Source organism: Leptosomus discolor, chromosome 24, assembly GCF_034619465.1.
Source record: "Leptosomus discolor isolate bLepDis1 chromosome 24, bLepDis1.hap2, whole genome shotgun sequence".
Classification (NCBI taxonomy): domain Eukaryota; kingdom Metazoa; phylum Chordata; class Aves; order Leptosomiformes; family Leptosomidae; genus Leptosomus; species Leptosomus discolor.
Genome location: NC_141414.1, coordinates 6,636,152 through 6,658,208, shown reverse-complemented (window position 1 = coordinate 6,658,208; position 22,057 = coordinate 6,636,152). Strand labels below are relative to the sequence as shown.

Below are 22,057 nucleotides of genomic sequence, written 5' to 3'. Positions count from 1 at the left end.
AGCCTCCTCAGCCCAGGCACTAACCTAAACTAACTTTGGGGAAGGGGCTAAGGATGAAAGAATTAAAATGGCCACCCAAACTAAGCCAGATGAAAACTTCTCCAATTTTCACCGTATCAGCAGCAAAATACCTCATTCTCCTTTTTAATTAATCAAAACCCTTTGTCTTGACAAGAACTCTGTACAGAAATTAAGATCTCCTAACTTTGGAGCGAATTCTCTATATTTACTGCTTATTAACTGTTGGATGAGCTAGGAATTAGTTCTTGTTCAAATGCTCTAAAGATGGAACGGATCAGACAGTGGCTTCTGTCTACAGTGCCTGTCATGAATTGGGGCAGGGGAAGAAAATCTTCAACCCCTGCATTTAAGTAAAGGTGCAGCAGTGAAGAAGCCAAAGAAACATAAATGTGGCGAGACCACGGGAGCTGCATGCACGGAGATTTCTCGGCAAGTTGAAACTAAGCATTGAAATCCCAGTCTTCTGTCACCCCAGGTCAGTGGAGAAAGCCGAACTAGATGCTTCTTCAGAGCCCCAAGTTTTGTTTGGTGTTTTTGAAGTAGGGTAATCTTAAATAGCCATTTGTATGGAGTGATTGTTTCCACCCCTTTTCCCCCAATTCTGGGCTGCATCACGCCACCAAGCACCATAAATCTCTTAACTACTCTTAATAAGCTAAAGTGAATTAGTTTAGGATGTCTAGCCGTTTGCAAGCATCACAATAGCCCCAACCACAAGCACTACATGCACTCAATAAAGCTGTCGCTTGGCAAGGTTCAGAACAGACACCCCAGTGAGATTATCGGGTGTCAACTTCCATCTGGCATTTGTCAGAGCTGGGGAAAAAAAAAAAAGGCACTTCTTATCAGATCTCCAAATAAAAGAAGCACTTCCACTTCATGTGGTAGCAACTGGAAAAGTTTCTTTTGTTTAAAGCTTTAAAAATATCTCGCCCTTGAGGTCGGCTCAGTCTGTTCAGTGCTTCGAGACCCCTTTTCCCATACAGAGGTAATAAAACTAAGCCTATGGTTACAGAAATTCCCAGCACATAAAAATTACAGGAAGCTGTTGCTAAGTAATATTTCTACCTAAGTAAACATCACAAAACGTTTCCCACACACACCTCTGTACTTTGTTATTCAAACCTGCCTTGAAGATGTTCATAGTTGCAGAATTTCTTCTGGCACCAGTCTCTTTAAAAACACTCGGTGCTGTTTCATAGCAGTTGAAAGACATTTTGGGCTGAGCAATGTTTTTCCGCGTGCTTTGTTGTGTTGCTTGTACTAGGAAACAAGGCAAGCTACTGAAGCTACTCTTCAGTTCCTTACCTGTCCCAGAATTTTCCCTGGATAAATCACAGGAAAATTAAAGTGAGATTCTGCTGTATCCATAGTCTCCAGACCTGCTTCCCCAACATCATAAAAAAATCCAGACAAACATTATTCTTTTCATACAGTACCTTTCTGGAGCAGCTCCTCTGCACGTCAATTACTCCAGACTCTCAACCCTTCTGTCAGCTGTTCTACTGTCCTCTTCACTTGGTCCAGATGGTTTCATACACTTTCCACTTTCCTTTTGTGAGGTTAATATTTTGCAACAAATTCTAGATTGCCCTAATTGAGAGACACAACTTTTGGGTTTATCGCATAAAGCAAGATAACAGATCGAAGAACGAGTCTATCAACAAACCTGAAATGGCCTGCACTCTGAGTAACTCAAATTCCCTGGCAGCGTGAAGTCCCAAGATCAAGCAGACAACAGACTCCTGCAAAGGTCTCATTCAGGATGATTAGGCCAACTTGAATTTCATCGTATCCTCTAAGGAACGAAGCCTATATTTCAGAAATTCATCCTTATATTCCAGGAATGCTGCCCTTCAATATTCAGTGTCTGATATTGCAGATCATTTTCCTGGTCACTTTTACTTGGCCATCACACTTTTCCTTCCTATTACCTTACCCCACCTCCAGATGACCCGATATGCAAGTAAATGGCTGAACTCGCCTTTATAATTAGACTGTCAAAGCCATCAGACTGCTTCAAATTATGTATGGACAGACTGCGAAGAGAATTGGCAGGAAATCCCGTTTCAGAGGGAATTGTTCCTTCCGCAAGCGGAGTGACAGACATATAGCATTTTTATTACAGAAAAAAAAAAATGTGGAAAAAAATGCAAAATATGAAAACCATGTTTGGCAGATCCAGACTGAGGTCTAGGACGTAGCATTTCCAGCATTTTTGTTGTCTGCATTCTTCAGCAAAGTCGCAATCTGCGTGAACATGCTGCACCAAACCAAGAACTACGTTGTTACGGCAATAAAAATACGTATGTAAAGAAAAAAACCCTTAGAAAAATGTGGGCTGAAGAGTTACAAAACCTCCAGAACAGGAACAGCGCTTGGCTGCCATAAACAGCATAAGGCTAGACCCAAATTCCAAACAGACTACATATTTCCCTCCCTTCCTACCCAAAATATAACATGAGTTGGCCTTAATTGAACCGACTCGCTTTTCACACCACACAAGGGATCCAGAAAAAAGAAAAGAAAACTTCCAGGACACGCATCCCGACCAACCTCAGTCTATGGTATATCCATCTACACATCTTTGCACTCAGACACAGATTCCTCAATATCGCAACTGTTTTTTTCAACGTGTGCAGCTGCCCACAAATCATTTCAGTTCCTCCCAGCCGGTTTCATCCACAACCTTAGCTCTAACGTCTGTAAGAAGATCCTTTACTTTGTTGTCTTGAACATGTTATCACCAACTGAAAAAATTTCTGGGCTTGAGTTATAGCTGCAAGGATGAGTCAGAGACTTGGATGTGTGCCTCAGATAATTACATGCTATAACTGAAGTTAGTTTTGGAGTTAACTGGGATATCTGTGATGATTAAAATAAAGATATCCCATGATCAATATGAGGTGTGGCAGGGATCACGTGAAGGAAGCTACCACAGAGAGGAGGCAGGGGAAGGTCAGGGACTGGGGTGGAAGAGATGGGGTTCACCCAGGGACCCCACTTCAACCCCAGCCATTGCCATCTCCCTTTCTGCAACATCTTTCAGCCTTCCCACATGTCCTCTCTCAACCTTCTTGCCCATCTCCTTATTTTCTCCAGCAAGACTCAAAGCTCTGCAGGCTGGAAAAAACTTGTCAGCTTGGGACTTGTCTCTGTCAATTGACACACACTCTGTAACATCAAAACAATCAATATTTACATTTTCTTCATGGATTTCTTCCGGTAGACAAAACAGCAAACAAAATATCCTGGCCTGCAGTCCCAGGGCAGTAGCACGATCCAGCAGCGCTGTCGGTTTAGATAGCAACCACTTCCCATCCAGAGATGCAAAACAAAAAACAGCAAACAGGAGATTCTACACCAAGTTTTATAAAACAAACACAGATAACCTGCATTAAAACAAACACCACACAAACACAAACTTCCCCCAAGGAAGTCATACTGAAATTGCTACATTTCACTCTCACATTAGTTAAAAGACAAAGAGCAAAAGTAAAAGAGAGGAATACTCTTAACACCAGAGAGACAGGAGACTTCAGCACAGCATTAGCTGCTGAAGATTCCTCGGTAAGCAGCAAAAATGCAGAGGGAAAGATTTCGTGCCATTAATACCCTCAGTCCTGGGAGCTGCTACGAGGCTCTTCAGGCTAAGGAAAGCCAAAGTACAATTCACACAAGCTCTTAATAATCTTGACAAAACCATTACACACGCTGAGGATACGTTATGGCTGGCACGAGAACAGAGAACACTGCGATTCCACCAACGGGTTCACTAAAGAAATGTCACTGAATCTCTACCATAGTTACTGTGTGTGCTGGAAGTCTAAAGGCTGCTCAAAGAAGTCTAAAAGACTACTCAAGCTGCTACAATAACTCAAGAGGCATACAGGCAGGTGTCACAAGGCACAATATAATACACATGCCAGCTTGTTGAGAACACCAGCTACCAATAAAGAAAAGTACAAATCTTAGCATTCAAAACAAAGATAAGCGTGGCTTGTTAAGTGGTTTTGAAAATGCACAGCAATTACAGCCAAAATATGTAGAGGCATCGCTTCTCTAAATCTTCTACAAGGAACACAGAAAACCAGATGGGAGCATCTGCGTATAATTACTTTTGAAACCATTTTCAAATTCAAATTTCAATTTCAGATTCAAGTCAAGTGGCCTTACTAGCTCGGCTTCCTCAGGTAGCGAAGCTGAGCTAGCGTGTGACACTGCACGGGCATCCTCCACTAAGCCGAGCTGAATTTGTACGAGAGGCTCAGGAGCGGAGATTTCTGCCCCAATGGTAAAATATTACATTCCTACAGGTTTCATGGAACTAGGCAGTCACATGAAGGAGAGAACCCATACATTCCAGCCTGCTATAGCACAGCCCCGGAAAATTCACAGGAACGGGGGACATTGCGAGCGGTCTAGCCACAGAAAAAGTTTCAGTTAGATCTTTAATAGCAGAACACATAAAACACAAATGCATAAGAAACCAGGTTTAAGTGCTGCTGATAACCAGATCACCATACACCAAAAGAGTTTACAAATGAGAACGCTTTATAACCTTATTTTTCATTTTAAAAAAAGAACACACGTACGTGTTTGCATCTTCTTGCTCATACCCTGTTATTCTGGCAACAAAAAATAACCACTTTCTTTAAAAGGAAGCTAGATGATTCTGGGCTGAGGAGTAGCAGAGGGGAAACCACATTAATTTCATTAGTTTATGCATACTGGTAGGAATTCCTTCTCAAATTTGGCACTTAGCACTCAGAATTGCCCTTTAAAGCTTGGCAAGAAATTCTCTCCAGCCCGCAAGTCTCCTAATTTCGTCTTAGGACACACTGCTTCATTTGGATGCACTACCTCCAGAAAGACAGACAACTTCTAATGTTCAGTTTTACCTCAATTCACTTTGCTCCCCGTCAGTTGGATTTAACATAAATCAAAGTAAATATATAATTAAAGCTAAACTTAAGCTCAGTTCCAAGTTTGGAAAACACAAATCTGTATGAAGTTAAAAGCGATCCTAATGCAGTTTAAGAATTGGAGTTCAGGCGTTCCAACAGCAGTTAACTTTCTGAATACACCTTCTCCCCTGAACCAAAGCCCCGGGCTCAAAGCCCAGCTACTTCACCCTTCCCAGGACTCCTCCTACAGGCAACCCCATCCAGATCCTCTCTCCTCCTTCTCCGTTTCCCTTCAGGTCTGACTTGGCTTCCAGCTTCTCACTCTGTGCAAATGTTGCTCGCTCATCCACGTCTCTTACACCTTTTTATGGCAGGAGGCTTCAGTAAAAAAGTAATTGCACCTTTCTAGAGTTGGGCTTATTCCATAAAGACTTTTCCCCACCACTCTGATTCCGCTTGCTGCGGCCGTTCAGTCAATCTGGACTTTAATTCCCCTACCCAAGCCCCACAAGAGACACTAATATCACTTTAAATATTATACAAGACACCAGTTACACTCACAGTCCGTTAAACTGTGAGCTCTAGGCAGTCCCTAACTTTCCACAGAACCCAAACACAACGGTTTTGGATACGTTATTCACAGAGGTGAAAGAACTGCTACAACAGCCCCATCCCAAAGGTCCTCTCTTCACCTAAGAGGTCAATAAGCCTTGCTTTTAGGAACATCTGCTTACAGGTAGCAATTAACAGGTACCTATTAGACTTCCAATAGATGGGCCAGGTTAAAAACTGACAGCAAACCCACAGCTGACACACACCACTCTGCAGACTCACCTCTCTGACAGCGATCGTGTGTCCAGCAGCGTTCAATGAAAATGCCATTTATCACAGTAGGCGGACAGTTGCTCTTCCCTTTCACAGTTCCCGGACACACATCTCCACACTCTTCTTTGTCATCCTTGTTGGCCACGATGTAATTATCTTCTACGGAATCCAAAATCCTTGACCAGTCAATTGTGGACAAGTAACATAATTCATTGTTCTTCTCAATCCGCACAGCACCTCGAGTAATGTTCATCAGGTTATAGAGGCCGATCTCCTTCAGGTGAACCATCTCAAAAATGACCAGCGCGTAGTTAAAAAACAGATGAGTTCCTCGAATCACAGTGAGGTTGGGGAAAAGTCCCTTTAAACTCTCCAGGCCATACACACGAAAAAGAAGCAAGTAGTCTGTAATCATAGTCAGTTTAGGAAAGCTGAGCTCACGGAAATCTTCAGGCTTGGTTTTAAACATCAGCAATATTTGCAAGTGGCCCTCAATCACAGTGCAGTTCTCCAGCATGTTCAGCCGGGTCAGATTGTTGCGAATGTCCATGCTTCTGCAAACTGGAAGGCAACGAACAATGTCAGTTAGTTATGTAAGAAAAAGTAATTATTTTAGTTTTCTAAAGGCGCAGTTTTGTCCAGCCACACCGTAAACATCTAGCTACGCTCAGAATTCACGACCAGGTCCTTTTTGGTAACGCAGGCTTCAAGCGTTAAGAAATACACTGCGGGGAACGGTCCCTGGCATATGGTTACACAATACGCCTGAAAAGAGTATTTCATCATTTTTTCCGCCATCTTGAGTTCTGGATATCACCTCTGTCACGACTGCAGTTGTAGCACCAGTCCTTGGACGTCATTTGGCGTTTACAGAAGTGAGAGATGTCTATGCAACAAGAGTCTGTTTTCTTTAGATGGTTGCCAGCGACACACCTACCTCATCTCAGATTGTGCAATTAATGCCAGTGGATTAGAGGAAGTAATTTAGAATGGTTGCAGGGAGGGGAAGATAGGAAAAGAATAATGGCTCGGAAATGGTAGTGCTTCAGAAGAGAGCAGGAAAACCTGGAAATACACACAGGCGAGAGCACAGCCTACGCTCTTGCCCAGACTTTACTGACAGAAGTAATTTACTACACTAGTAATTTTTGCCCTAAGCATTCTTCTCAGATTAGGTTTTAGGGCTTTTTTTGTTATTATTTTCTCAAGGTTGCAAATCTCCCTGCCTTGATTGTCCAGACAGTTTATTTAGTAGAACCAGTAACCCATAGAACCAGCAAAGTGAACAATTACATGAAACATAAATTAGAAGGTAAGCAGAATAATTTGAATCCAGACACCAGGAAAAGCCAGAAACAAAAAAGTCTGAGTAGGGAAATACTTTTTTAACTCAAAGCACAGATAAGAAATCAAGAAGGAAATTTAGAGCCTCACGCCTGTATAGCACAACCAAAGTCCCAGTGATAATTCTTTTAAAATGAAACCTCGCAGAAATATTCAGCCGGACCTTAATGTTCAAGGGAGAAGCCTGCGGAGAGGCAAGCCTGCTTGGCAGTACAGCGGTGCAAACGGACCATTTCCCTGTCCTGTCCAGGTGGATTCTTTTTTAATTTTTTTTTTTTTTTGAAGACTGCATCCCCATTAGGGATTCTCTCTATTGTCTATAGCTGAGACAGGCTCCCCTGAATTAAAAGCACAGGGGCTTTACTCTTTTTCTCACTCCATGTAAAGCTCACCAACTACAACATTACCCCATCACAGCTTCAGGAAATCACCCAGCAACAATCAGGCCTCACAAAACTGATGCAGAGACAGACGTTTAATACTTACAATTGTCTGACTCCTCATGGTTTTACACAGACCACTGCTGTGTGGGTTAAAAATAAATTCTATGCAAATATCTAAATGATTATTCAAAAATTTGCTCCACTGCAATAAAAAAAAAAAATAAATCTGGCAACACTAAGGTAGGATTTGAAGCAATGTTATTGCCCAATGGGAATTTTTGGCACCATATCCAAGTTGTTTCATAAATTGCCTTCTGGAAGAAAAAGCTAATGTACACAGTGCCTCAAAGATCAAGGATGTACTTTTTAAAAGTGGGAAAGGAAATCTGATGACCAACTAGCAGCAACCTCTTTGCCCTGTGAAAAACTGCAGCCAAACTGGAAGCAACCCAGAAAGCTGTCTTGCTGCACATCCCAACTGTGGGCTAAAGGAACCGGGAGAGCCACAGATTCAGTTCAAGTACTCTGAATACTAAATTTTAAACAATTAAGATAGGTATTTTCAAGGAAGCGAGCGTGTGGCAGGGCAGGCCAGTAGTTTCTTCACGAAAGGAGAAACAACAGAAGGACAAATAAAACTCAAACACTGAAATTCAATGTACAAGCCACCCACGCAGCTAAAACTATCTGATAAATTCAATATCCACCACCCTGGTTCTTATTTATTGCTTGCTGAGCACACAGGTAAAATGCAGCCAGCTGAGGTGGTACCCATGACCAGTTGCTGTATCACAGTATGAAGTACTACCTAGAGTAATCTGCATGTATACAGCTGCCCTTAAGGAAAGGTCAAAAAATACAGCTCAATTCTACAGGCTAAGAATTACTTTCAGCACTAAAAGCTCTAGGCTTTTATTGTGGCTCAAGGCCACAAAATGCATCTATACACTAAGCATAATTACCTGAGTCTTTCATCGTTTCAACTAGAATTAGGTCAGTCACTAGAAATTGGCCACAACCTGGCCCCCAGACAACCCCTTAATCCACGCAGCTATCCCTGCTCAGCTCCAGGGGAAGAGAAGACCACAAACGCTCGAGCACAAATGAGAAGAACTGCAGTCTGGTACAGTCAGGATGAAGTCCTCCAAGTGCTGCAGCTGCACTTCAGGCTACAAAAATCTTCCCATCATCCAGTAACAAAGCTGAGGAACCCGGTCAGAAGGAGCTATCCTGGGTGGCCAACTGCCGCAGCAGCCCCACGCCACGCAGCAGAGGTGCCAAGCACCAAGGAAAACCGTGATCCTGTTTGGCTGAGGAAGGGCTACGCATCCAGCAAGGCTGCCTGGAGAGCGTTCTCTGCTTCTGTCTAGCAACAGCCCGATCCTCAGCACCTCTGCGCCCCTGGAGTTCACAGCACTCGCCACTTTCCGACATACTCAAAAAGCAGTGACTTGTGAATCTGACCCGTATCCCTGACGACACACGTAGTGCTGCTCCTCGTCCCAGTGGCTGGAAGGTTGCTCAAAGATCTTCCTAGCTCCCCCAAAAATGCAACGACCTAAACACCCACGCAGGGTCTAAATCTCCCTCGCCTTCAGCTCTCCCCATCCTGAAACGCACCGCCCGCTGGAGATCACAGAGGAGGTGACCAGAGGCTAAGACGGCCAAATATTTTGACCAGGCGTGTTAAAGAAGAAAGGTTAGCTGAAGCTGGATCTAAAAAGAGACAGGTAAAGCTTGGGAGTAAACTGCAAAAGCATTTTGAAGACTTAAATAATCCTACAAAGAGCTGGAAGCGCCAGCTCTAATTCACAACCCAATTGTTTGCATTTTAGAACTATTTTTCTATTTTCCACCGATTCCAAACGCTGATACAGAATGCATTATTTGTAATTAGTGCCGCCAGCACAGCCCAGACAGGAGATTCCACACAACCAGGCTGTGACCCCAGTTATTCAAACTCTGCTGCTTTCAAAGCTGAGCAACAGCAACGCAATACACTGGCACAGTGTCTGGGTGCTTAAGGGGCTCCAATACCGGGGGCTTCTGCACAAGCCCTTTAAACAGAAGGCAACGTCGCACACCGATGTTAGCCTGAAATAGAAACTTAGGAGGAATTTAACACACATTAGAGGTTTGTTTCTGAAATAAACCACTGAATAAAAGGCTAATATAATTGTAAATGTACAAAGATTAAAAGGGTTTATACAGATTTTTTTTCCACATTTGGAGAAAATCACACTTAAGAACTATTTTTTACTTCAGTTTAGTTTTTAGGTGATGAATACCACCATGGTATCTGAGCTCCTTTCTTTTACCACCTCAAGGATCAAGGATAATAATGAGTTAAGAACATCCAAAGCAAAATACGCTTTTTTGTTGGAGGGTTCTCAATCATTTCATGCTTTTCAATTCTGTTCAGCAGTTTGTATCTTCTGTTCATGCAGTAGCTGCTTAAGTCACCCTATAAATTTACTGTTACCAAGACAACAAGAAGCAGTTTTAAGCAAAGTAATAAGCGTTTTTTTCCACAGCTTCTCTCAATAGTATTTCTTCTGCAGTGACAGGGGAATTAATCACCAATTCAGTATGAAGGCTAGGCAGGTCTGATCCCAGAAGAAGGAGAGCAAAGCTGAGCAGTCATTTATAATACAGACAACCTGGTTTCAAAAAACACATAAATCAGCTTTCAGGAAAATAAAAATCTCAAATTGATTCTCCAGCAGTAGGCCCAAAGCTATTCCTGTTCGAACTACTGGCAAAACCTCTACTAAACGTAAATTCCTAAACTTTAGCAGAGGGAGGCTCAATGTCCAGCAGCACAGCATTACACTGCCAGCGAGGAAACACTCCTCCATCCCTCGTTACCAGGCTATTTAAAGTAACTTAAAAAAACCAAAGCATCATTACAGACATGTTTCATCAGACCCCCCCAGAAAAAAAGTTGCGAGGTGCGCTTTATAAAAGCGAACAACCCAAAAAAATCCCAATATGCCAAAGCGTCTTGAACAAACTAGTTTGGTAACAACCTTAAAGTACTGAATGAAGAAACTAGATCTGAAGTCAGAGGTTAGTTCTCAAGATAGTCTCTAACGAGGGGGACGTAAGCCTTGTTTATAGTAAACCATGTGGATACCAAACCTTAATGATTCACTGCTTCAGAGCTCTGGCCCTTTAACAATCAAGACCAGAATAACGTAGCATTGCACAGATCACAAACCATTTGAGGTAACTATTAGTTCATTCTGCATTTTTATAGTGTTCGCTGCCTACTTGAATAAACAAATTATTTAGGAAAAATTACGCTCACTTCAGTCAAGTCAAAAGCTTTGCGAGTCTATATAAGGCTGACTTTCAGAAGCGGTTATTAGGAAACTGGAAAAAGGACTTTTGGGTGTTTCTTGGGATAACTGCTGAGACAGGAAAATGCCATGTTAAGTGACAGGTTAGTAGAAGGGACTGTGAGACAGCTCCTAGCCTACTGTAGCAACAGTTTAATAAACAGGAAAATAGCTAATTGTGAAATACTAATGTCTAAACTTCAGTTTTCTGCCTCAGCCACTTAGACCTGAGCAATGAAGCAAACTGAGGCACGGACTCAAAAGCGAGCCTGGCTAGAAGCCTCCAGCTCCCTCCAGAAACATCCCAAGCCAGCACTGCCGAGCTGAGGGCAAACCTCGCACGGAGGTTGCCCTCTTTAATGCCAAAAGGATATATAACCTCACGGGCTGGCCTCTAAAGCCTGCTTTGCCATATCATTACGCTCTTCTCACTCAATTCAAAACATAAACAGAAAACACGACTCAGGCTGCTCTGCCTCCCATGCGCAGATAAAAGGCAGCGAAGCGGCAGCGTCCCAGGACCACGGGAGATCACTCAGGGTAACGGACAGAAGTCAATACCGACAGACTTTAAGAGCCTCATTAGTTCAAAGGGCGCAGGAACAGGTTTTACATGTTGCCAATATCAACATAATTTATATCCCACAAGACAGTCACCCCAAAATTGACCTCCAGAAAGCTTACGGGTTTTACAGACTATTCAGAGATGGGTAGTGTCCTACCTCTCTTTAAAATAGCAAGAGGGCACACTGGGACAGCTGAGAGACGCAGTTGTTGCCTAGTTTTGATGCAGCCCTGCCCTGCTGCACTTACTCTTTCTACTTTATACTCTCGGGAGCAAAATTTCCTTCTAAGACCGAGTGTCCCAACATCAAAAATTAACACAGGGTTGAGGTGGAACGAGGGACCAGTTTCTTAATGAGTTTATGAGCAAAAAAAAAATTTGTATGAGCCAGAAAGAATAATTAAGAAGCAAATTGTTTTAAAAGGCTCTTACTAAAGAAATACAAAGTGAAATTTGTCCCACCTGATGATTTAGGCAGAGAGATCTCAGCTGGATTTCTAACTCCATCAGCAACAGGCAACAGAGTACATGGGCAGCACCCAAATTTACGTGAAGAGGTGAGAAGGGGAGGAACTGTAAACTCTAGCGACTGCATTGATTAGTTTTCTACTAATCACAAAAGGATCCCAAAGTTCCCCTGTTGGTAGATGCCTAAAACTAGGTGAGGTAAATCCCACCCCAAATACCACAGCTAATGGACTGACGTGCATGAGTCATGCGTGAGATTTATTTCAACAAGTTGCATTACATCTACACAGCGATTAAAAAAAACACACAAACCTGTTGTTCTTCACAAAACAAGATACATGTATCTTCATTTTATGCACAGGTCCGGTCTCCTTTCCCTAAGCCTTGCTTCTACTCCTCTCAGTAACTTCTGAACTCACCAACTCACTTCACTCACATGTAAAAAAGGAAGAGAGCTCTCACATACCATATTCCTAAAAGGCTTTGGAAAACTGGGGGTGGGTTAAGGAGGAAAAATTCAGCGTCTCCATCCAAAGGACGCTTTAAGCATGAACTCAAACCATCCACCCAGTTCGCCTACTGAGCCACCTACACATCTACTGCATGCTGCCCAGCCTCGTACCTGATGTTCTCTAAAAGTAAAGGGAAGAGAAAGATACAGGGCACAAGAAAACTACGTATGGTTGGGCTCGGAGACGGGGGGACATTGTCACTGGAGAGCAGCGTTATCACAGGGCATGTTTGCGGAGAAGGCAGGACACAAATCTCCAAGAAAGCAGACTTCATTAGTTCCGTTGCTCAGGGAACAACTTGTTTGCTTATGCAACTATCGTACGTGCATTTACCCTTCGAGCCACGCTGATGCAGGCCTCCGCGTTCGTGTGTTGTTTTCCATCTGCACTGTCGTGCTGTGTGATCTAATCATTCTCAGAAAATGGAGTCAAACATCAAAGGGGCTGAAAAGCTTTTGAATTAGGGACCTTATCATCCAACTTGTCTGCAAAATACTTTACAAAGTATTTGCACTGGTATAAAAATATTCCACCCCAGACTTTGCTTTGCTATCTTGTGCATCGCTGCTGTTTCTCCATCCACAAATTGCAGAACACATCTTCCTACCACACAGTAATACAGCAAAGATTAGGGAGTTAAGATCACAAGCACACTTGCAACCCAAAAAGCAGAATATGATTTAAATAAATAAGTAAGAAGCTTCACTGTAGCAGTAATAATAATGTTTTCAAATTAGGAACTGCTGGTCCAAAGCTGTATATGTATTTATTATTAGTGCTATATGTCAGCTTCCTTTTCCATTTCTCTATTGGTAACGGGCAGGTTTGTACACGCTTGCCAGCTGGAACTTACCCTCCCAAGTTAAAACCGTACCACTGGCCTCTTTCAAGGCTTCTAACACAGAAACATGTATGAGGGAGAAACTGGGGTATTTTTGAAATATGTAATTTGTCTGATTGCTGGAAAAAAAAGAGGCTGTCTTAAGGGTACATCCTGCTTTGTTCCCTGAATAGCGCACACATCTCAAAAATGCCCATCACTGCACTGTCCACACTGGAAACGATTCTCTTGCCTTTTCTGATGGGAAATCTAACAGATAGTCTATAGGATTGCCTATGGGGCAGACAATTTATGCTTCCAGTTAGCTCTCTTTAAATAAATACTTTCCTTTTATTAGAAAACACCTGTAAACACCATCCAAAATGAAAACCTCCAACTAGAATTTCCTAAGCCAGTTTATTTGGCATAACCCACCCAAACAGCTCTTAAGGCTTAAGCTCCTGTCAACCGTGGATTTAACAAGTTTGCAAGCTGCAACACAACCTCGTTGTATCCCCACCTCGTATTTTGCAAGACCCTGTTTAAACACCGATCCCTACCTCCGAGCTTCGTCCCCCTTCAGTACCTGGGGATTTGAAAGACCGTAAAAAGCGGTCAAAGACAAAACCTGCCAACTCTACGCCTCACCGCGCCAAAACCCGGTTCTGAAACTAGAGCCGGCTCTGAAACCGGCCGAGGGAAGCAGCTCCGGGGCGCTGCAGCCGAGACCCTGCCCGGCCCGGGGCGGGGGCCGTGCCCGTCCTCGCACCTCATCCAGGCCGAGCCCCGGGGGAGCGGCCCCACCGCCGGCACGGCCGTACCCTCCCCGGTCGAGCGAGAGACCCGGAGGGTCAGGACGCGCCGGTGAGTAAATCCTCAGCCGAACCGGGGGGAGCTGCAGCCCTTCCCGGTACCGTCCCAGCTGCCATCCCGGCCGCCGCCGGGCCCTCCCTCCCGGCCCGCTCTGCCCCACCGCGCTTTGGGGCGGAAAACGCCGAACCCAGGGATGAAGGTGACCCGAGCCGCTCCCCGCGGGAGGGCTGACGGGCCCCGCTCCCCCCCGCGCCGCAGGCCCCGGCCGAGCCGCCACAGCCGCCGGCCCCGCGGCACGGCCTGGCGCGGCGGCCCCCCCCCTCCCCGCCTCGCCCCGAGCAGGTACAAAGGGTAAAGCGCGGCGGGGCCGGGCCGCCCCCTCACGGCGCGGGGCCGCGGGCCGCCGCCGCCACCCGGGCCCCGCCGCCCAGCCTAGGCCGCGCCCCCGGCCCCTACTCACTCTCCCCGCGGCTCCGGCCGCACCAGGCCGCCAGCACCACGGCCACGGCCAGCGCCGCCGCCGCCACCGCTCTCGGTCCCATGCCCGCGTCGCTGGAGCCGCCGCGGACTCAGCGCGTCCCGGCGGGGGCGAATCAGAGGCCGCGGGGCGGGCGCGGGGGCCGGGCCCGGCTTCGCATCGTCGGTAAGAGACGCGGAGAGGCCCCGCGGCCCCCTTTATAGCGCCCGGCCTCTCCCTGCCCCTCGGTGTCGGCCCCGGCTCCGGCGGCCCCTTCCAGCGCAGGCCGGGCTGGCGGCTGCCTCCCTGGCCAGTAAACAAGGGGCTGCCCCCGTCAGCTGGGAGCGGAGCGGGGCGGCGGCAAGAGGCGGCGCGGAGCCGGGCAGGGGACGGGACGGGCCCGGGGGAGGGGCGGCGGCATCCACCTGCCGGGGGGCGGCCCCACTGGGGCGGCTGCGGGCCCGGGCCGGGCAGCGCCTGGCGGCGGGGGGAGGCAAGCGGCCGGGGGAGGCCGGGATGGTTCCTGCGAGCTTTGGCCTGGTGTAAAACCCGCTGGGGGTGGAGGGAGGGCTGCCCGAGGGAGGGTTTTTTTGGCCTCGGAGGTTTTGAGCGAGTACAGCTGGGGAGGTGAGGAGTTCTGTGACAGCGGTGGGGATGGGACAGCTCGCTGGCCCTGATGGCCCAAAGCCCAGCGTGAGAGCGGGACTTCGTCCAGATCCGTGACCGTTCCATCCTCTCCTCTCAGCCTTCTGCTTTTGGGAGAGGAATCGGGAATTGCCCCAGAGACTCGCTCAAGGGAACCTGAGGAGAGGGTACTGCCTACTGAAGGGTACCGTTGGCAGCATCAGAGCCCGGTCCAAACAGCCATTTCAAATTTCTCATTGTCTGTTTTCCCGTGGTGACTTTTTCTCCCTCTTTAATCATCTCTGTGTTGTAGTCGTGCTAAGCCATGACAGTACGTTTCCTGGCAACTTCCAGTAATTTTATCTGGCACTTGCTTACACCCATTTCTGCAAGATACTGAGTTATAAACTGCTGGAATAAAGCCTTTTCGATTCAAAAATACTTGGTAAATAGACATTCTTCTTTCAAATCTTTCCCCCACCATGTTCAGCTTACAACAGATCTCACTTTTGTATTACATTTCTTGCTCAATGGGCCAGTGGTTACCAGCAGATCACTTAGTGCTGGCTCCTTTTTCTAGACACTGATTAAGAGAGTTTGCACTATTTGAAATACTTTGTGTTGCTTTTCCATTTAAAGAATTGCTGCAGTTGTCACAAGGATATTACAGAGTTGTGAACAGGAGGAGGACTGGGCCATGAAATCACATCTATTTTGGTATGGTTCACTCTCCCATGTTCTTTGAGGTTTCCCAGTTGGATGGGCTGAGGTTGATGGCCTGATTCGACCGAATCACCTGAGCGTGAGCAGTGGGAGCCGTGATGGTCCCTGTGTAACACTAAATACCTCTTAGCATTTACAAACTGTGTAAATGCTTAGATGAAAGGTCCTGCTTCAGGGGGGATGCCTTCTCTGTCATCATAACAGCAGATGTGTCCGCACAGCAGACGAGCTGTTGGTTCAGCCTGCTGGTGCATCAGAACTGCCATCAGGGGAACAAATTTCCCCCACGTTTCTGTTCTTGCTGCCATTTTCTCAAATGTACATGAACTATTTGAACCCACGAGTGCAGAAGAGCCTCAGAACCCAACTCATTTCACCATGCTTCAGGAAGTAAGGGCAGTTAAGGAATGGAAATAAACAACACAACTATGCGTTCTCTGCTTGCAAATTAACCTGCTTTTATAGACTTTGCATAAAACAGAGCCAAACATCATCTAGACAGCTTGGGCTATGTGGAATTTATAATGTGACTGTAATAGCAACCTACTTTTGCTTACTCACTTATGTTCTCATTGCCTTTCATGTAATAATGATATCAGCTTACAGATTGGCACAGGAGGATTAAAGGCTACAGATTTATTATCTTTCCCTAAAATACTATTTTTAGTTTCTAATTACTGATTAAGAACATCAGGGTGCAATCTTTCCAGCATCTTTCCCATACACTCACTGCTCCATATTCATCATGCTACAGTACACTAGGTTTGCAATCAGATAAACCAACAGTAGCAATGTGGGCGCTAAGAAACTAAGCCAGCACCTGCTTACTCTTTTTTTTTTTTTTTCCTAATAGCTGCACTGCAGGCTCTTATCTAATTTCTGATTCAAGAAACTACTAAAATCAGTAGTTTGATACGTCAAATATGACTCCTTTCTTCGCCAACACTCACATTTCTTTCTCTCCTCCACAGATGTTTCATGGTTTAGTTAAAATAACTGATAACTAAGCAGTGGTAAGTTTCTGCTGTGAACTGTGACACTTGCAAACTACTGGGGTTCATTTCTGAATCCCCCTAAGAAAATAAATACAGAGAGACTTGAAGTAGAGGGTATCAACCCCTTTGACCCCACAAAGACTTATTTTTGTGTTTTGGTCTGTTCCTTACTTAAAAGAAAGCTCTTAAGTAACAACTGCCAGGGAAGGCAAGGAAAATGGGTATGGAATTAGTTTTAGTTTTCTAACCTTTTTTCCTTTTCTTTTTTTTTTTTCTCTTTGATGCAGAAAATTACCTATAATTACATACCTGAACAGTGTACACTTGTATCAGCCAGGTTACCATTTGTGTCTAGAGAATCATCAGTGCGTTTGGAAGACAGAGACCTTTTCCTTTTGAGACTCTCTAGAAAATTAGTGACAAAACTTTTATTGTACTTTCAGAGCTGGAACCCAAATGGTGATCAAAGAATCACAGAATGTCAGGGGTTGGAAAGGTCCTCCAAAGATCATCTAGTCCAACCCCTCCCCGCCAAAGCAAGACCACCTAAAACACGCTTTGGTTTTTGTCGCTTTGGCGTTTCAGCGGAGGTGATGCTAAGTAGAAGTGCTGTGTGCTGTACAGTATGAAAGCAGTACGTTACAAGATAATGCAGTAAGTTTACAGGCCCCATCAAAAGCCTTGTTCCTTTTGAAATCCCAAAGAAGAGCTGTCCCATGGATTCATCTTTGCTCTACAGTCGCTTCACAGCTGCCAAGAATCACAGGACAGACTAAAGGGGAACAAAAAAGCCAGAGAAACAGCAATTTAAAGCTGTATCTCTAGTGCCGCCTTACGAAAGGTGCACAGTGGCTGGGGGGTCAGCGCCCTCCGAGCAACGGCATTCACTGTCTAAAAATAAATAAATGCAGGCCCTTCTTTGCTCGTTCAGAACCATACAGAACCATAAAGGTTAAAATAGTCCAGGGTTATGGACATGTTGTTACCATGCCCAAAGCCGTTTCAGATTATGTTCCTTGTACATGGCACATCTGGCATGGCTTTGAGTCGTGAAGAAGGATTTTGACATATATTGTCTCCAAAAAAAAGAAATTTGGGGCCCCAAACCTCGCACTGTTGGTTTGGGGGTGGGTTTGTATTCTGTGTGCACTGGTCTGCTGTAGCCCCCAAGGGCTGAGGGAAAACAAATGAACAAACACAAAGTCTTTCTGGAGCCGTCCCCCCAGGCTTCCTTTTCCGTGAGACCTGAAGCACAGAGTCCTGCTGCTTTGCCCTGCAAGTACCTCCACACGGAGCCACCCCAAGTGTACCGACTTCCTAACCAGATCCCAGCTCCTCCGGATCGATGCTACTAGGAATGGAGGTCCTCGGAAGCCCACCCCGGCAGCAGCGTCCCTAGAGGAGGAACCACCTTTGCACTAACGGGAGGTGACTTTGTAAACCAGCTTGATGTCACTCCCTACCTTCTGAAAGGGCCGAAGCTGCCAGCGTTCTCAGCGCTTTCACTCAGCTTTCCCCTGCTCAAGTTAACAAAGCTAAGACAGACCGAGCTGTTCAGGCACCAAGAAAGTCTCCTCTCCAGGGCCTGCTGCCTGCAGCACCACGGGGATGCCAAAGGCATCCGTGTTTGCACGCTCCCCTTGGGGCGCAGGCACGTCCTTGTGCTGACACAACCGCGCGCGGAGGGAAAGCACAGCTTGGCTTCCCGACCACCGAGCTACTGCGCTTGCTGCAAGCTTTGTGTCTTGACAACGAAACACCTCTTTCTCTCATGAAATCCACACTGGAACCAAACACACGTGTGGGTGCATGGGTTTTGCGTTGGGGTTTTTTTTAGCCATAAGAAAGTGAAGTTCCGTGCGAATTAATCAGTCCAGGAATATTCAAGGAACGCGAAGCTTTGTGCCCAAAAGGAGCTTTAGAGCAGTTGACTCACCACGAAGGTACATCGGCAGTATTTCTGTTCTAAGCACAAAACAGCTGAAAACCAGTCCAGTGAGCCAAAGCCACACAGCAAGCCAGACAGCCGAATTCCCACTTTCTGCTTCATCCACTGTTCAGAATGGCCTTTTCTTAACAACAGGTTGCAACTGCCTGGGAGAATAGTTACCCTGTTGCTCAGGTTGCTCTATTTTTATTGATTTGTCAAGCATACTTTCCTGCTCACAAGTTTCTCACCATGCAGTATGCACATTATTCAGCCTCCTGTCCTTTGAAGAAGCACAAGAGTTGCTGCTGAAGCCAACAATAGCTCAGTCTCTGCATCATTGGCAGGATGTTGCTGTAAAGGTTACAGCACTGACTTCTCAGCAACTAAACCTAAAGCCGAATACAGGAGAGCTGACCTTGGAAAATTTATCTCATCCTGTCTGGAGTCACACAGAACCATTTGCCAAATTTCTTAATATAAAATATTTCACGTCACAGATCGACAAAGTTCCTTTCTTACCCTTCCTCCCATCCACACCAAATCCGATAAGTGACTGCTCTCTTCTTGACGGGAAAAAGCTCAGAGGATGAAGATCCGGTCACTTTATGGGCTAAAGACAGAAGTCCCAGGGTTTTTTACTGTTGAAACAGGAAACACTGTCAGATCCTTCTGGAGAATTCTATTGTCACGTTAGCAAACGCAACCTTTGCCCAAGGGGAAAATGGCAGAGGGCATCTCCCCGCCACATGCAGTTCAAAGCAACTGGAGATGAAGGCTGCAAAGGAAATCACAGCTCTCCACAGCCTACTCCTGCGCTGCCTCGTTTTATCTTTGTTTGTCCAGGTTCTGGTTTTGCTCAGTTTGATTTTTGGATGTCACAGGGGCAGATGCAATATTGGACTTCCTTTCCAGTCCTTGTCAGAACATTTTTGTTCCAATTCAGCATCAAACTTTTCAACTTAGAAGAGCCCAGATTTTTCTTCGCTGCCACAAGAACCACACAACAGTCGGCGTTCCCAACCTGTGCCTAGCAAGCGGGGCCCAGCCGCGAAACAGCCAGGCAAGATCCATCTCTGGCCTTCAGCCCCCTCCAGCCTCCTCATCCATCGCTCCTTCTTACGGCTTCTCCCAGGACGCCTAAGCCAACCCCACGCCTGGTTTGCACGACCGAGCGCCCCGCTGCCAGGCATGCTGTTCTCTATCAGCCGCCACGTGTGAGGTAGCGGCGGCAGCAGTGTCACCCTCTAACACGTCGTACGGGCACGCCGTGCTCCGGGCAACCAACTGGCTCCACCAGTTCCAATCTACAGCTCACCACCCCTGCCCGCCCCCCCCCCCCCCCCGCCTTTCTTTGTCCTTCATTTTATTTCTTTACGCTAATGCGTGTTTTTGCTGATCCAGAGTCAAATTTGGAGGGACAGCCCTCTGGGGAGTTCAGCAAACCGTAACTACGCTCCACGCTGCTTTATCTCACGTCTTGCATTTTGGAAGACACAGAACTTCCAGCTCCCGGTTTGATAACCAGTTTGTTCCGTAGCTAGGAGACACGCCCTTTCTTTGTCAACGTTACAAATCAGGCAGATCTGATCCATTATTCACTAACGGCTGCTGCTTCCCACTTCCATCTCCTCTTAGGAGGTAGCGCTCGTGCCAGAAATGTCACGGCAGTGTCATGTGACAGGGGGTATTGGTTTAGCTACGTCGGGTTTTAATGTCACTCGTTCAGCGGGAACACACGGCGAGCGCACACCAAGCCTCAGCAATGTGGCAGATCAGGACAAGAGCTACCAGCCAGCCCTGCGCTGGGCTGTAGGACTCCGGAATGACATCAGCACTTTGCTGTAGACCAAGAAATTTGATTAGTATCTTCTGCTCCTATCTGGAGTTAAAATTTTTTTCATGCTTGTAACTGTTAATCACAAGTCTTTGATTCTGAGGTTTCAGGTGAGGTTTACAGCAGAGGCAATGAGAACGGAGGTGACTCGCCCGGTATCACGTGGTGAAGTCAGGGGCAGAACCCTGGTCTGTCCACTCCATCATTTCTGCCCTTTTACAAGACACCCCCTTTTGGCAGAATAGCTGCCAGTTTTGGAAAGCTGCTCACAGCCTGTAAGTCTGACACACGGAGGCTTTGCAAAATAAAGCCCAGGGAACAGATGCCCAAAACAAGCTGAGATGACCCAGCCACAGGAGCAGTTGTATATAGCGTTCTGCTCCTGCCATTGGTGCAGCCTATCTCCTGTAAACAGTCCCTCCAAAGCATGAAATCTAGCTGTGATCGAGGACACTGCTTAAACATTAAGTATTATAATACAAGGAGTCTCTGTCACCACGGATGTTTGCCAGAAAAGCTCAGCCTGACCTGTAGTTACTGCCGCTGCCAGGCTCAGAACCAGTGCATTCGCTGGCCTGACGTGACCCAGGTCTCCAAAAGATTTTTAATTTTTTTTTTTTTTTCCACTTGCTGTCTGAAAGTAGGTAGTCTGCCAAGAAGCCAACCAAGGCCCAGCCCGATGCCTGATAAACATCTCTCCATCTGGATTTCCCAAGCTTTTGGGAAAGTTAAGCAATTCTCACTTCACAATGTTCACAACTCTCGCAGAAAGCTGTTGCTATATATAACGTTATTCTGCGGAGAGAAGCACATCAGAGCCCCATGCTATGAAGTGGAGCCGAGGGCCGAAGCAGCTGATTGTAAAACCACCCCCCCCCCTCCACATCAGCCCACAATAAGAACTGTCACTCCTTCTATGAAACGTCACAAAGCCTTGAGTGATTCTTTATTCTAAACACTACCAGCACCGAGCTCCAAAGTGGTTCTGAATGACTGTAATTACTAAATGAACTCAAGAAAAGCAAAGACTGCAACTGCCAATTGACAAAACAGCCCTTGCGTGCGGGGAGATTGCTGGCCACTGAGGCAATTAATCCATTTGGGCTGCCGGGGCAGAAGGTAACATTCTTCCACCGGGTCAGAGGCAACCAGAAGCTCAGGGCAGCGCTGGAGGCACTGTGCTCAACGGTCAGGCGAGAGCACAAAAGGTGCTGGTAGTTACAGGATTCAATCTCTGTTCTGGCATTTTGTCCTTCGCAATCACAGACACCCCTGAAGTGTCAATGGTCAAACGTTAAATAGGGTGTGCTTCTGAACGGATTCCCGAGCAGGCTTCTTTGTAAAGGAACTGCTGTTGATCTGGAGGGTGGGATACTTTCTTGGGGGCAAGCCATCACTAGTAGTTCCCATTCAGGTCTTTCCAATTGAACTTCTAATTTTTAAGTGCCAAAAAGTTACAGCCAACACATGGCTGATAGCAAAATTCAGCTTTAAA

At 46.1% G+C, this 22,057-nt stretch overlaps 1 protein-coding gene across 1 annotated transcript in view; it reads right to left on the bottom strand.

The window, feature by feature from the left end:
• Positions 1–14,541, bottom strand: part of INSR (insulin receptor) — a 49,625-nt gene extending 35,084 nt beyond the window's left edge. Inside the window, exons 1-2 of the mRNA XM_086477602.1 lie at positions 14,460–14,541; positions 5,763–6,314 (exon numbers count right to left, since the gene is read on the bottom strand). Of these exons, the coding sequence (XP_086333728.1) occupies positions 5,763–6,314; positions 14,460–14,541 (634 nt within the window). The remainder of the gene's footprint in view (positions 1–5,762; positions 6,315–14,459) is intronic.
• Between the last annotated feature and the right edge of the window lie 7,516 nt (positions 14,542–22,057).